The following is a 14,840-nucleotide window of genomic DNA, read 5'->3' on the forward strand; positions in this document are numbered from 1 at the left end:
TGAAACACATCAGACTTACCAGATGTCTTCCAACAATGAGGCTTTTAGAGAAACATCACAGGTGATCATTTCATCTCAATCCCTAGAGTAGAGATCTAGGGATCATGGAAATAGTTTAAGCATGGAGAATACTTAAAAATTGAGCCTGGTCAAACAGATGTGTACAACAGTGTGTAAAAGCGATAAAATAATGTGATAGCAAACATCTGAACAGTACTATGGAAGGCACTATGCTACGTGCCTTACATACATCATCTCATTACACACCCTATAAGATGACTGCCACTGTCACTCCATTTTATAAATGAGGAACTGAGTCTCATTAAGTTACGTGTCTAGTCCACGTATACACAGTTAATTAATAGGGAGCCTGGATTTAAACTCAGGCAGTCTAACTCTAGATCCAGTACTTTTAACTGTTAGCCAAAATGAAATACCTTAGAACCTAGAATCCAATGCATGCCAAAAGCTTACATCAAACATGTCTACAGCAAAGGATATATAACACTAAATGTTCCTTAAAATCATAAAGTTTCCTCAATTACTTTAAGATATTAAGATGCCTAGATGAGTCATGTGTTGTTGGCTTTCGTTTATTTCTCTAACTTCATTTGATGATTCAAACTATGATAAATTTAACTACTACTACTGGATATTCTGAATTTAAAAGAAGATAAAAAGAAAGGACATGAAGAGAGATGTCACTCCTATTTTTGATCAGTATTACCATCAGATTAAAATTAAATGACTACTGAAGTTCATGCTAAAACAAAATAATGGTTATATACTAGAATGTATGCTATAAAAGTTACACAGCAAATGAAAACAGTCCAAGGGCAAGTTTTATAAACCAAAACAACCCCAGAAAATTTTACATAACTGAAGAAGACAAAGGAGTAAGTAGAGAAAACTCAATTAAGAGGGACCTCTTTATTACATATTTATAAAATAATAGTATAATATAGTTATTAAAAATGGAGATGAAATATTTTATTTTTGGTATCTTATGTTTTGCATTCAATTTTTCAATCATCTTCACAATTTTTCAAAACTTGAACCTCTACCCCACCCACCATTCAAAGAACAAATGAAGAACAAGCTATCCAATGGGTTCTAGTGAGAGACTTAATAGCAAAGAAATTAATCCAGTAGCTCATGAATTAAGATGGAGAATTTTCAAAGAAATACAATAAAAACAAAAATTCAGAAGGTACCTCAAGATCATATTGTGCCATTTTCCTCATGCTGTGTGTTTTAAGTGCCTATAACAGAATTCTGGTTAATGAAATTTTGGACAAAAAAAGTGTCATATTTTGTGCACACAGCATCAAATGACTACAGATACAATATGGGGATTCTGCTGTGCATATCTGTACTAAGTAGGGCATAATTTATAATATGCGAAGAAAAAAAATTTAAATTACAAAATGGGTATTTTTAGCACATTTAGTAACAGCTAGTTGTTTTAAACTATCATTTCATTTTTGATGACCAAATTATATGTGACCATAATTAAAGAACATATAATTTTAAAATACTACTAATAAACCATGGTTACAACAGAACTGTTACATTAAATGAAGAAAGGAAAGTCACATACATGTACTGAATGGCACTGAGGTTTTTCAAAGCCATTCTTTTGAAAGGCTTTCAGTCCACCTTCACATGTATCAGTTAAAAAAATGTCTCTACTCAGTGTGCTTGCAGAAGGAGATGAAGTCAGTTCTGATCACCCAAGTGGCTGACAAGCACTCAGTGCTGATCACTGAGCAAGTCTTTTGTCTCACTACCCTGACAACCATAACTGAGCCACATCTAAGTCTCTGATGCGGCAACTCCAACTATTCAACTGCACAGAAACACCTCAGAAACACAAAAAAACACAAACAACAACTGAAACAAGTGACAACTAGAAATGGCTGAATCACTGTACCTTTTAGACACAACCATTAACCTTAGTTTTGTGATATGCTATTTGGTACTTTTTGATTCAGTAGTTGGAGTAAAAAAAAGTTTCTGTATTCAAACCTATTTACAGAATGTCAATATAAAATGTGTGAATATATACATTTAATATACACACATGCACGCACGCACGCGTGCACACACACACACACACACACACTCACATATCTAGAAACCAGCACTTAGCCATGTCCCCAATTCTCACTAATGACTCAGTAAATCATTTGTTACTTTAAGACCAGCTTAGATGCTATAAGGCTGTAACATATGGCTAAAGAGGTCAAACACAAGCACCCACACTCAGGCTAATTAAATTGTTCCTCCTCATGATTTTCCACAAGTAGTAATACCATTTATATAACAACTATATCTCAATAACTTAGAATTCAGAGTATAAAACCAGTGTCATGAACATATAACTCCCTCACTGTTTAAAGAACACTCCTCCTTCTGTTCTATTTCCACTAATGGTAAGAGGGCACACCAAACTGGATCACATTGAACTGTACAAATTATCTTTACTCTCAATCTAAACAAACGTGAGTTAAAACATTCTGAAATGCTGCATCCTTTGATTTCTTCATCTTTTCAATTGCCCGATGCAGGTCCTGTTGTTGCACAGGTCGAATTTCATCTTCATCATGGCTAAAATGCAAAAAAAAAAACCCACCAAATATTCAAATAATTTTAGAATACATCTCCCTAAAATATTTTACCAAGACTAAAAAATGAAGTCTCTTACCCATCCAAGACCCCAAAGACAACCACAATTTACAGCTTCACGTGAATTCTTCCAAGGAATTAATCTATGCATATAAATGTCTTAAGAGATTTTTAAAAAGCACTTACCAGCAAGAGGTAGGAAGCTAAAATGGCTGGCTATAAACATTATAGCTTGGTAACTAAAATCAAATACTTCACACTAAGAATATAAAGGTGTGAAAGTTGATCTGAATGGATTATAATTCTAATCAAGGATTCAAAAGCTTTCCCATTAAAACTGGAATTAAAAAGTAGCAGTCTTATCATGCATGTGTTTAGCTTTTGATAAACAAAATAAAATTCATTCCTACTAATAAAAACCAACTACTCTAAGTCCTCCCCACTTCAATAAGGAGAAAAATATGATCCAATATATAATGTCTCCTTTGTAACTTATAGACACTCAGGAAAAATAATTCAGGGAAAAAGTTATGATAACCTAAGTCCATTACCCAGACTTTTTGCATTGAAATATAACATTTTCAGGGTTTTAAGGACAGCAGAAAAACAGAATTTTCATTAAAATAATTTATTTAAGTAAAATTTATTCATAGGGTTTTTTTTTCTCCTCTTAACATATACAAGAATAAAAATCTTCAGAAGATAGATTCTTGGCTACAGAGGTCAAAAGTATTCCCAATTTTAGTGCTAGAGTAGCTGGATTAATCTGGCAACAAATAAATGGAGTGACCCTCTCCACGAAGGGGCCCAAGGGTACACTAAAGATAGGCCCAGAACCAGTGCAGGCACAGCTCCAGGTTAACAGGGTAGCTTTCATGCAAACCTTTCTATACCAAGAGAAACCTTTTTTGGCAAAGCTTGCTAGGCAATACAATGTAATTAAACACATAAGTAAGACAGGCAAATCCAGATCACTTGGAATGAAAGCCTCAGGAGACGAAGAAGGGAGACTAAGAAACAATGGGGCAATTCTGTACAGGTACAGAATTCATTCGACACAATCCCCCAAAGTACACTGGTCTGCTAAGAGTCACGTTAGAAGGTTGGTATTTTGAACAGGGGCTTAGAAATGCAGGGTTATACTGGTTCAGGGCAAGTGGCCTTATGGGAAACACAGGATTTTGTTCATCAGAGCTGCATTATTCCATATTCCAGTTCACTAATACAACTGGTACAAGACTGGTTTCTCAAGCTCAAGATACTTTGAAACTGCTTTCAAGTTTGCTGTAGTGACAAATGACTTCTTTTTTAGTAAATACATTATTAACAAGTTGAAGTCTAGTCCACAGCAACGTTCCCATAAATGTGAAATTTCTGGAAGCAAGGCACTCATTTCCATAATGTAGAAATTTAAAATACAAAAGCAATCCAGGGACACCAGAGCAGCTGTTTTCCTGGTAGAGATGGGTAAGCTTAAGTTTGTCAGCTTTCTGTAACCCAGCTCATGGATTTCCAGTAGAAATTCAGCTTTTACTTCTTGCTCTTCATTTCAGATGCTTCCCAAAACCACCCTCCCTTGCAAATTCATTTCCAGAATTCTCCTTCAGAAAAAAGGCAATAAATAACGTTAGGGGAATTTTAAATTCCAATTTACCTTTTTATTCCATAAGCAGAGTTGGTATTATAAAGCAAAATAAAAGGAACTATCCCAAAAGCTCTAAAAGGGTTTGACAAATATTAAGAGATCAACTCTAAATACACATACCTTTCTTCTGATGTAGAATTAACATATTCCCTGACACAGAGGAGGGCAGCATCTCGACACATCTCCTTTAGGTCACTTCCTGAAAACCCATCAGTTTCCTGGGCAACTTCCAGCAGGTCCACATGCCTATCCACCTTAAACAAATATAAAATATGCTTTAAAAAAATGTAAAATATACTGCAAAAGATATATCCAAACACTCTTAGAATTAAAGAAAGTTAAGCATATTGGAACAGCATGGGAGGAGAATCAATAGATAGTATTTTCAGTCTCTAGAAGTTTTCTTTTTTTAACCATAAAAGCTTAAAATTTGAAATCTAATTTTCAGTAATTGTCATTATGACCAAAACATAAATAAGTCTTACTAGATATATCACAGAGTGATGGGGAAGAATAGGCATTCGAATATTGCTGGATTGACTTTGGTGCCTCTTAGGAAGGTCCCACTTTGACACTTCTTTATAATATAGTCAACATACTTGGCAAATAGCCTGGATCATTAAGTCCTGAGACCTGATTTTTGTAATATTATGATATTACAAAAATCATATTCTACTAAAATATTCTAACCCTCATTTTAACTGTACTGCTTTGATATTCTACTACCTCAACACTAATTCAGCACCTATGGTTTTGCTCCCCAACCTAAGCTTATACAGTCAAGCCAATTAAGTGATCCTCCTGGGTACATACAGACTTGGGATAGTTAAAAGCTGATATGTAGCTTAAGAAGAGAAAATGAGAAAGAAAGAAATTAATTATAGTAACTACCATGTATTAAATGATTCTTATATATCATTTGCTGTATTAAGTACTTTTCATGGAGTATTCTCATTTAATCCTGACAGGGAAGTATTCTCATTTTCGTTTACAGAAAATAGTAAAACCTGCAGAAGTTAAATAAGTTGCCCAAGGTCACACCATTGCCAGAGCCAGGGTTTGAACACAATGCAGTAAAGATCCAGCTGTATTTTTTCCCCCATATAGCTAACCGTTTGTCTTAACATTTATTTTCCCCAAGTTGACTGGAAATACCATCTTCATTTGTTACTAAATTCTCATTTGTCTTTATGGAAGACCCCGGTGTAACTCTACACAAGGACAAGAGACTTGGAGGTAAGACAACATGGGATCTACTGTTAACTCTGCAACTGTGACCTCACATGACAGTGTTCTCAGTCCTAAATGTGGAGATTAAATAAAGAGAAATCACATATTCTTTGATAAAAAGAAAACTGCACCCAGAAGGTAGGTGTGGAACAGGCAAGGAAAATGGTAAACTACATACAGATAAATCTAAGCTTTAATATATAAAAACAGTAATAATAATCATTTAATTTGGGGTAAAGAACTAAGTAGCACTAAAAGAGAATGTGTAACTTCCAAATGACTAGAGGAAGAGGGAAAAAGGAATGAAGAACACAAGAGCAACACTAAAGAACGAAGGACGGGTGGGGAGGTAGGGGAACTGGAGGGGGAAAGGGGAAGGTGTGGGCCGGGGGTGGGTGGGGGGAGTCCAGGGAGGGAAAAAAAAGCATAATACATGGAAAGCACTAAAATAAAAAAGAACAAATGCAAATTTATCAGTAATCACCACAAACACAAACAGAAATCATTACATAATGATAAAAAATAATTCACCAGAAAAATATAACAAATGGACAAACCCACAACAATACTGGGAGATTTGTAACAACAATACTGGGGATATAAGACGATAAGTTCCTAGGGCTAGTTATAGTTAGAATCTGTGATCTAATGTACAAACATAAAAGCTGACCAACTGATTACAGGCATTCTGTATAATCTGGTATCAGTCCTTTGTTGGTTATAGGGTTGCAAATGTTTTCCCTGTGACGTGTTCTTGCACTTTGTTCACTGTATCTTGTCATACTTCAAGAAGCCTTAAGTCTGATTACAGTCAGACTTTTCTATTCTCTTTGTAAACTTTTTTGTGTGCCTCAGAAACTCACTTTCTCTATAGTTTGTAACAGTGAAAGAGAAAAAATAACCTACACTTGTACCTGTATTATGTATCTATCCACACACATTTATGGAACTGATACACACAACGAACTTCAGGATAGTGCTGAGAGTTCTCCACAGCAGGATACCAATGATGGTGTGGGGTGAGGGAGCGGGGGAGGGGTCGACATGAAGCAAAATATATTAAGATCAGGCTTCCCTGGTGGCGCAGTGGTTGAGAGTCCGCCTGCCGATGCAGGGGACACGGGTTCGTGCCCCGGTCCGGGAAGATCCCACATGCCGCAGAGCGGCTGGGCCCATGAGCCATGGCCGCTGAGCCTGCGTGTCCGGAGCCTGTGCTCCGCAATGGGAGAGGCCACAACAGTGAGAGGCCCGCGTACCACAAAAAATATATATATATTAAGATCACCTTTTAAATCCAGGTGCTAGATTTAAAGTTATTTGTGTGTATGTCTAAAATAAAAGACCTTCCAAATTATTCTCCGAGATGTTAAAAATTAGTCCTCCTCCCTCAAAAAATCAACGCCTCCACCCTATCCTTTGCCTTCTCCTTTGTTGGGCCACACTATGTTCTAATCACTCACAAATCTTGTGCATGACAGGGTGATAAAGTCACAAAGATGAACAAAACAAGTATAAGAAAAGAATAAACAGAAAATTCCAGTCATTGGGGGAGAAAGATTAGTAAACAGAGATAGCATTCCATAATGGTTAAGAGAAAGGCTCCATCACTACTTTGCTATGTAAACCTGGGTAACTCATTATATAACTTCTCTGGATTTCAGTATCCAGAGACGTGTAAAAGAGTATTAATATGTACTGCTTAGATGAATTGAGGATTAAATAAAACGATGTGTATCTTACCACAATGCTTGGCATACAGCAAGCACTCTTAAAGCAGCCCTTTTTATTTTAAGATAATGGCTCTAGATAAACCGTGAAGTAAGGAGAATTATTTTTATTAGGCAAGTATGAAGGCAATTCCCAAGTTAAAAAAAGGTTTTGAGTACTGGGAGCAAAATAGGAATAAATTAATGAACGTCCAAAATAGCTTGAAAGAATAGCACTTATTTGTGTGCGGTTATTCACTATATCTGCCATTGACTGTACACTGCATGATAATCAAAGCATTTTACATATATTATTTAATTTAAATTCTCAAACCGACTCTATGAGATTGTTGGCATTATCTCCGATTTCCAAGTGAGAAAATGAGGCACAGAGATGCTAACAATATTTGCTCAAGGTCACACAGTAGGAAATGGTCAAGCCAGAATGGGATCCTCAGGTCTGTCTCCTAAACCCATGCTTGTTAACTATTCCCGCTGTTACAGACAATATATAAATTCAGGTTAGTCTGTATAGGGAACAAAAACTATCCTTACTGCAGTGTCAGACATGATACTTGTATTAGATATAAATGTTATTAGTTCTAATTCTTTCATACTTAAAACGTTAAGCCCAAACCAGTATACTATCTTTTTTAAATGAGTGGGTTTTGTTAAGGATCTATCAATAAAGAATTGTGAAAGACTAAAAAACAGTATCATTTCAAAAGCTTCATTCTTTTTTTTTTTTTTTTTTTTGCGGTATGTGGGCCTCTCACTGCTGTGGCCTCTCCCGTTGCGGAGCACAGGCCCCGGATGCGCAGGCTCAGTGGCCATGGCTCACGGGCCCAGCCGCTCCGCGGCATGTGGGATCTTCCCGGACCGGGGCACAAACTCGTGTCCCCTGCATCGGCAGGCGGACCCTCAACCACTGCGCCACCAGGGAAGCCCAAAAGCTTCATTCTTTTCTTCAGAGAAGAAAAAACTCAAAATATAAAAGTCTAGCCATCTGTTTGCATCAAAAACTCTAATTCTGCTCAGGAATGTATACGTATGATAATGCTCATCTTATTAAATAAATGTGTGCTACTGATTTGAGGCATCTTTTAACAAAATTACATTAATTTCTTTCATATTCCATTGAAGTAACAATATGCCTCCAGCATATAAATACCAGCTAGTAGGAAATGAGACATTTCCATGTCAGCAATTATCCAGAGAGCACTCATATTCTGCATCATAAAACTGATTAGACACTAATTCTTTGTACTTTCATAAATAAGAAACAGAATGCTAAAAATTGTCTGTACTAATGACAAATGTAATTCTAAAAGAATTTCCAAAGATACTACTGTTAAAAAAAGCAGAACACTAAAATCAAAGTTTAAATTAGGCATAATGAGTAGTGTCTTAAATTTAAATGCTAAAATTTAATGGCCTGTGTAAAGTATGGCTATCATACGAGACAAAGAGCTTACATCTCATAATTTACATTCATCATCTATATATCAATGACCTATATCACCTATATTTACACTAGACCACATATATGGGGTTCAAAAATGTTAACTTCCAGCCACACTTCATTAAAAATTTTTTTAAATAACTGTATTAGTTACACTGAAGTCTCCACAAAATTGTTCACAACTACCTTGTAATGCCTGTTAAACTTCTAGCCACATCATAGCCATTCTAATTCAGAAGATCTTGTGAACTCATTTAATCCCCTTTGTTTTCTTCTCTGTTCATCAATGCCAATCCTTATCAAAGGTTGACCAATGGAGCCTGTTTTATCTAAACAGTACTACAACTACACAATGTCTTCTTGAAAGCAGTAAACAAATATTCAGTTAAAAGGCAAAATGTAATTTGTTGATTTCTCATTCATGGAGAAGAGTTCCTTACCCAGAATATATGAAAGGTTTTAGGAATTTCCCTGAAACTATACAAAACATTTCAAGTATATACGCAGTTTTTAAAGGAAAGATGACATAGCTTTATCTCTTTATTAAAGGGCTCTATGATCCCCAAAATGGTTAGTAACCAATGATCTAATCTCTGTAATTTGTTAGACACTTTAAACTTTAGTAAATAGCATATATGTTATTTTGATATATTGTAAAGAAATAAATGAACAGAACACCACTGAAAGATACAAGACTTGAACAACCAGAAAGACATAAATGCTTCTGGAGAAAGAGTCAACATCAAAAATATCTTAATTCTCTTAAATTATGATCCACCAAAAACACTAGTGTTTGTTTTTTTCTTGAATAAGACAAATTAATTTAAAATTCATACAGAAAAAATAGCATACCAAGAAACTGTGGGCTGGGGGACACCAAGAGGTGTCTAGCCCTACCTGATGTTAAAACTTACAAGACCTTAATAATTAAGAGTGTGGTGGGGACTTCCTTGGTGGCGCAGTGGTTAAGAATCCACCTGCCAATGCAGGGGACACGGGTTTGTGCCCTGGTCCAGGAAGACCCCACATGCTGCGGAGCAACTAAGACCGTGAGCCACAACTACTGAGCCTGCGCTCTAGAGCCCACGAGCCATGACTACTGAGTCCACGTGCCACAACTACTGAAGCCTGAGCACCTAGAGCCCGTGCTCCACAACAAGAGAAGCCACTGCAAAGAGAAGCCTGCACACCACAACGAAGAGTAGCCCCCGCTCGCCGCAACGAAGACCCAACGCAGCCAAAAAAAGAAAAAAAAAAAGAGTGTGCTGCTGGTGAATAAACACAGAAAAGACCAATGACCTGAATTCAAAGTCCAGAAGCATAGCCAGTACACACGAGAATTTAGTATATGATAAAGGTGGCTTCTCTAATGAGGAAAGGATGGACTATTCCAAAAAATGGTGTTGGACAACTGGGTATCCATTTGGAAAAACAAAAGCAAAATTCAATTCATAGCACACATCATACATCTGGATAAATACCAATTATAGCAAAGATTTAAACGTAAACCATAAAACCATAATGGACATCCAGATATTATGTATCTCCTAATGAAAGAATATAATTCTACCCAAGAAGTAGTCCTCTCTCCAGCTGAACCTAATCTCATCCAGTCTCTTGATCCAACTACCAATTTTAGAGGAATTACTGCTCCTTGTATAATGAGCAAAATTCAGACTATGGAAAAATTTGGACAAACCTAACGTGGTTTTTTCAACAAATAAATTGAAAGGGGAAGAGGGAAAGGACGAGAGACATGAAGGGAGACTCTATCGTCTATAGATTAAAAGATTTAAAATCTGAAATAATTGAAAATTACAAACTTTATATGGATCCTGAGTCAAACAAAAACATGGTTTTAAAAAAAAAAGACGTTTAGGAGACAACTGGAAATTTGAAGAGACTAGAAATTCAATGATAGTAACAAATTTATGTCATTTTTTGCTTAAGTATAACAATGGTAATGAGGTTAGGTTAAATAAAGAAAAGAATCCTTCCTTTTAGAGCTATAACTAAAATATTTACAGATGAGAAATGATGGGAAAACATGGGAGGTAAGGAAGTAGATAGGGTATGGATGAAGCAGAATTAGCCATGGGATGATGGTGATTCAAGGAAGCATGAAAACCACTTAAATATAAATATGCCTCACTACGGGAAGCTATTTGGTTTCTTAATTTAGATAGCAAGTTCAAATAGTGAGTTTACATATGAAATTTATGATAGTGAGGAATACCATGTTATTAAAATATACTTGGTTACAGAGTTTTGGAAAAACAAGTAGCAAGAGCTGGAGAATATGGAAACTTCCTTTACAAACATGGTAGTGGAAAAGGACTTTTAATTTAGATCAAAACTTAGAAGCCATAAAGGGGGGAAAAATCCAGTAAAATCAAGACAACCTAGGAAAAAATATTTTCAACTCATATAAACAAAGGGCAAATCTCCCTAATACATTAGAGTTCCTACAAATCTACAAGAAAAAAAAACATTCTAATAGAAAAATAGGCAGAGAATATGAACAGGTATTTCACACACACACACACACACACACACACACACAAATTCTAGAGGCTCTTAAACATATACTGCTCATTTCATCCCTCAATGTAAATTAAAACTATAATGAGATACCATTTTCTACCTATCATGTTGGCACAAAGTTTCATAACATTCTGTTGGCAAGGCTATAGGGCAACAGGCACTCTAACATTGCTGATATAAGAGTAAACTGGGGGACTTCCCTGGTGGTGCAGTGGTTAAGAATCCACCTGCCAATGTAGGGTTCAATCCCTGGTCCAGGAAGATCCCACATGCCTGTGCGGCTCAACTGTTGACCCTGCGCTCTAGAGCCTGCGAGCCACTACTGAGCCTGCGTGCCACAACTACTGAAGCCCGCGCACCTAGAGCCCGTGCTCCGCAACAAGAGAAGCCACTGCAAAGAGAAACCCATGCACCGCAACGAAGAGTAGCCCCCACTTGCCGCAACTAGAGAAAGCCTGTGCGCAGCAACGAAGACTCACGCAGCCAAAAATAAAAATAAAATAAATTTTTTAAAAAAAAGAGTAAATTGGCATGAAGAATTTGGCAACTACTACCAAAATTATAAATATCATACCCTTTGATCTAGCAATTTTTCTTCTGGAAAATTCACCCTACTAATATTCCTGGCACAAGTGTGAAATGACGTATGTACAAGGTTATTCAATGCAGCATTTTTATAGTAGTGAAAGACTGGAATCAACCCAAATGTCCTTCAATGTGGCACTGATTAAATAAATTATGATATATCCATATAATGGAATCCTATGCAGTGCAAAAGAAAAGAAAAAAGAGAGAGAGAACAGAACGAGGAAACCATATGCTAATATGGAATCTCAAAAATAAGAGAAAAGAGCAACAGAGAACACTGGATATGGTTTATTAATATGGCTTATGTAGAAAAGGGGAGAGGAGTAACGTTACATTCTAATTTGCTTGTATAGGAATAACACTACCTGAAAAGATACAGAAGAAATATAAGGGAGATATGAGACTTTTCCCTGTATACCATTTAATATATATATTTTAATTTCTGAAACGTGACTATAGCACCTATTTTTAAAATACAAACGATTGAGGATTTTGATTATCATACCTTCTTAATTCTAAATTCCAACTTCAAAAACTATTGCAATTAAATAAAACCCAAAACCTCCCCATACTTCTCTGCAAAAACAAATGTATCTTATATAACAGGAAACCAGTCTGAAAAATATCAAAGAGGATTTTAATCTGTAGATATGAAAACACATGGCTTTTTAAAAAGCAAATTACCTTTAATTAGTTCAAATATGCCATAATAATTGAGTTGTATGAGCAGCCAAGAGTTTACAGTAATTTACAAGTTGAAAGCTACATTATTCCCAGGTTCTTTTTTCATTTCTGTCTAAAATGATTATGAACATAAATATTTTTATATTTATAGGATGGGGAAAAAATGTAATTTTCTACTTACATTTTCATTTTTCAAGATGAGTTTCAGGATTGCTTCTCTTTGTTTTAGAGCCTAAAAGCAGGATAATTTCCAGTTAGCATTTTTTAAAAAAAGGATCAACTAATTTTCCTAATATTTCTTCCTTTCCTTGTAAACTACCTGACAATACCTATAAGAAATGACAGAAACTCTGACAGGTCATGGAAACTTTTGACTAAAGCAAGGTCTAGATTCTAGACTCTAGATTAATCATTTGTGGTTGTCTTACTGAACTGTATCTTCTTATTCTGAATCCCCAGTGCCTAGTACCATATCTGGAAAATAACATGCCCTTAAATGTTTCTTGAGTGAGTAAATGAATTCCTATGACTACCAATGTCTTTCCTCTACAGCTCTGCAAAGCTCCTTTTCGTAATTTAGGAAACTTCTGAAAACTCACTGCTGCCATAAAATTTTTTATCAGTAACTGGAAGAGATGGCAATAATAACTGCTTGGTTCTTCCATTTAGCATGTAACTTCCATGTCCACTAATTTATATTAGTGAATTTTATTTAGTGTTAATAGCATATTAGTTTATATGCTTGTATACTCCCCCTGCAGCGATGCTTCATATTACTAGAGAATAGAAGCTTTTATAGAATACCTTACATATACAGTAAATATGAATGCTTTTAAGGATTATTATGGCTGAACTCATCCCTATTCCCACAACCACTGAAAAAAACAGAGCCGGTTACAAAGAGTACCAAATTAAATGACCTGAAAAACAAAACCAAACTGCTGTTTCTGTAATTCAAATGTGTTAAGTATGAAGGTTAATTTGGTATGTTAGGCAATCACCAGCAGGTACTTTTTGTTAATAAGCATTTAACTTGGAAAGAAGTTTTAAGGTAAGGTTAAAGGTAAGGTAAGGTTAAAACACTTTGTTTTTTTTTTGTTGTTTTTTTGTTTTTTTTTTCGGTATGCGGGCCTCTCACTGTTGTGGCCTCTCAGGCTCCGGACGCGCAGGCTCAGCAGCCATGGCTCACGGGCCCAGCCACTCCGCAGCATGTGGGATCTTCCCGGACCGGGGCACGAACCCGTATCCCCTGCATCGGCAGGCAGACTCTCAACCACTGCGCCACCAGGGAAGCCCCATACACTCTGTTATCATAGTTAAACAGTAAGAAAAAAAATTATCCTATAAACTGCATCTGTGTGTTCACTAAAAACAGAATGAAGAGGGGGATTATAAAAATCCCAGTTTCTACATTACAGGTATGCAAATTTATGACAAATTTGAAAAAATCTTTTACAACCTATTTTGAACTCATACAAAAATATATTAAATTTGCAACTTTAGTAAAGGCTACTTTCCATGCTGTTGTACCCTATGTTCTATTCTACTGTACATCAAAACCCTTTGTTTGCTCTTAGACTATAAGCAGAGATTCTATCAATATAATCTTTACCTTCAGAACCACTGAGGTGAACTGATTATCTCTAAAAATATTCTGATGTCTTGGTAACAAAATAAGATCAAATACCTTGTGTGAAGCATACAAAGTTTATCTAATCCTTCAGCAGTCAGCCTTTCCAGCCTCATCCCCACCTACTTTCCTTGATGCCCCCTAAGTGAACTATCCCCAGAAGTCACCATTAAATATGTGCTTCCACACCTCCTTGCCTTTCTTTGTTCTGGTAGAAAAGCATTTCTCTGCTTCACTTGACTGTCAAATTGCTACCATCTTTCATCCTTCAAGGTCCAGCTCGATTCTGTAGGTTTCACTAACTCCTCGGACAGAATTATGTTTTCATCATCATCTCAGGTCCTCACAGTTCTTTAAGCATACTTTTGTAAAGTACACTTTTTTTTTTTTTTTTGGTCACGTGCCACGCAGGATATCTTAGTTCCCCAACCAGGGATCGAACCCACGCCCCCTGCAATGGAAGCATGGAGTCTTAACCACTGGACCGCCAGGGAAGTCCCCATTTTACATTATTTATTTTTGTGTCCGGCTCCCCTGCAATACAGAGTTCTTTTAGGACGGGGCCACGTTCTATTCACCAGAGCCTGGCAGGTGTCTGACACATATTAATGCTCAATAAATATTAGTCATATTAAGTACATTTTCTAGTCTCCTATATCACATTAAAAAATCTCTGCACCGAACCATCAGGGAGATTTTCTAACAGACTGCCTAAGTAAAGGT

At 36.2% G+C, this 14,840-nt stretch overlaps 1 protein-coding gene across 1 annotated transcript in view; it reads right to left on the bottom strand.

Annotated features, from left to right (window-relative positions):
• Positions 1-911: 911 nt before the first annotated feature.
• The window catches only part of ATAD1 (ATPase family AAA domain containing 1), a 55,806-nt gene continuing 41,877 nt past the window's right edge, over positions 912-14,840 (bottom strand). Inside the window, exons 8-10 of the mRNA XM_082673758.1 lie at positions 12,669-12,719; positions 4,394-4,527; positions 912-2,610 (exon numbers count right to left, since the gene is read on the bottom strand). Of these exons, the coding sequence (XP_082529884.1) occupies positions 2,490-2,610; positions 4,394-4,527; positions 12,669-12,719 (306 nt within the window). The 3' untranslated portion in view covers positions 912-2,489. The remainder of the gene's footprint in view (positions 2,611-4,393; positions 4,528-12,668; positions 12,720-14,840) is intronic.

The sequence above is a fragment of the Grampus griseus genome (assembly GCF_964374135.1).
Source record: "Grampus griseus genome assembly, chromosome: 16".
Taxonomy (NCBI): Eukaryota; Metazoa; Chordata; class Mammalia; order Artiodactyla; family Delphinidae; genus Grampus; species Grampus griseus.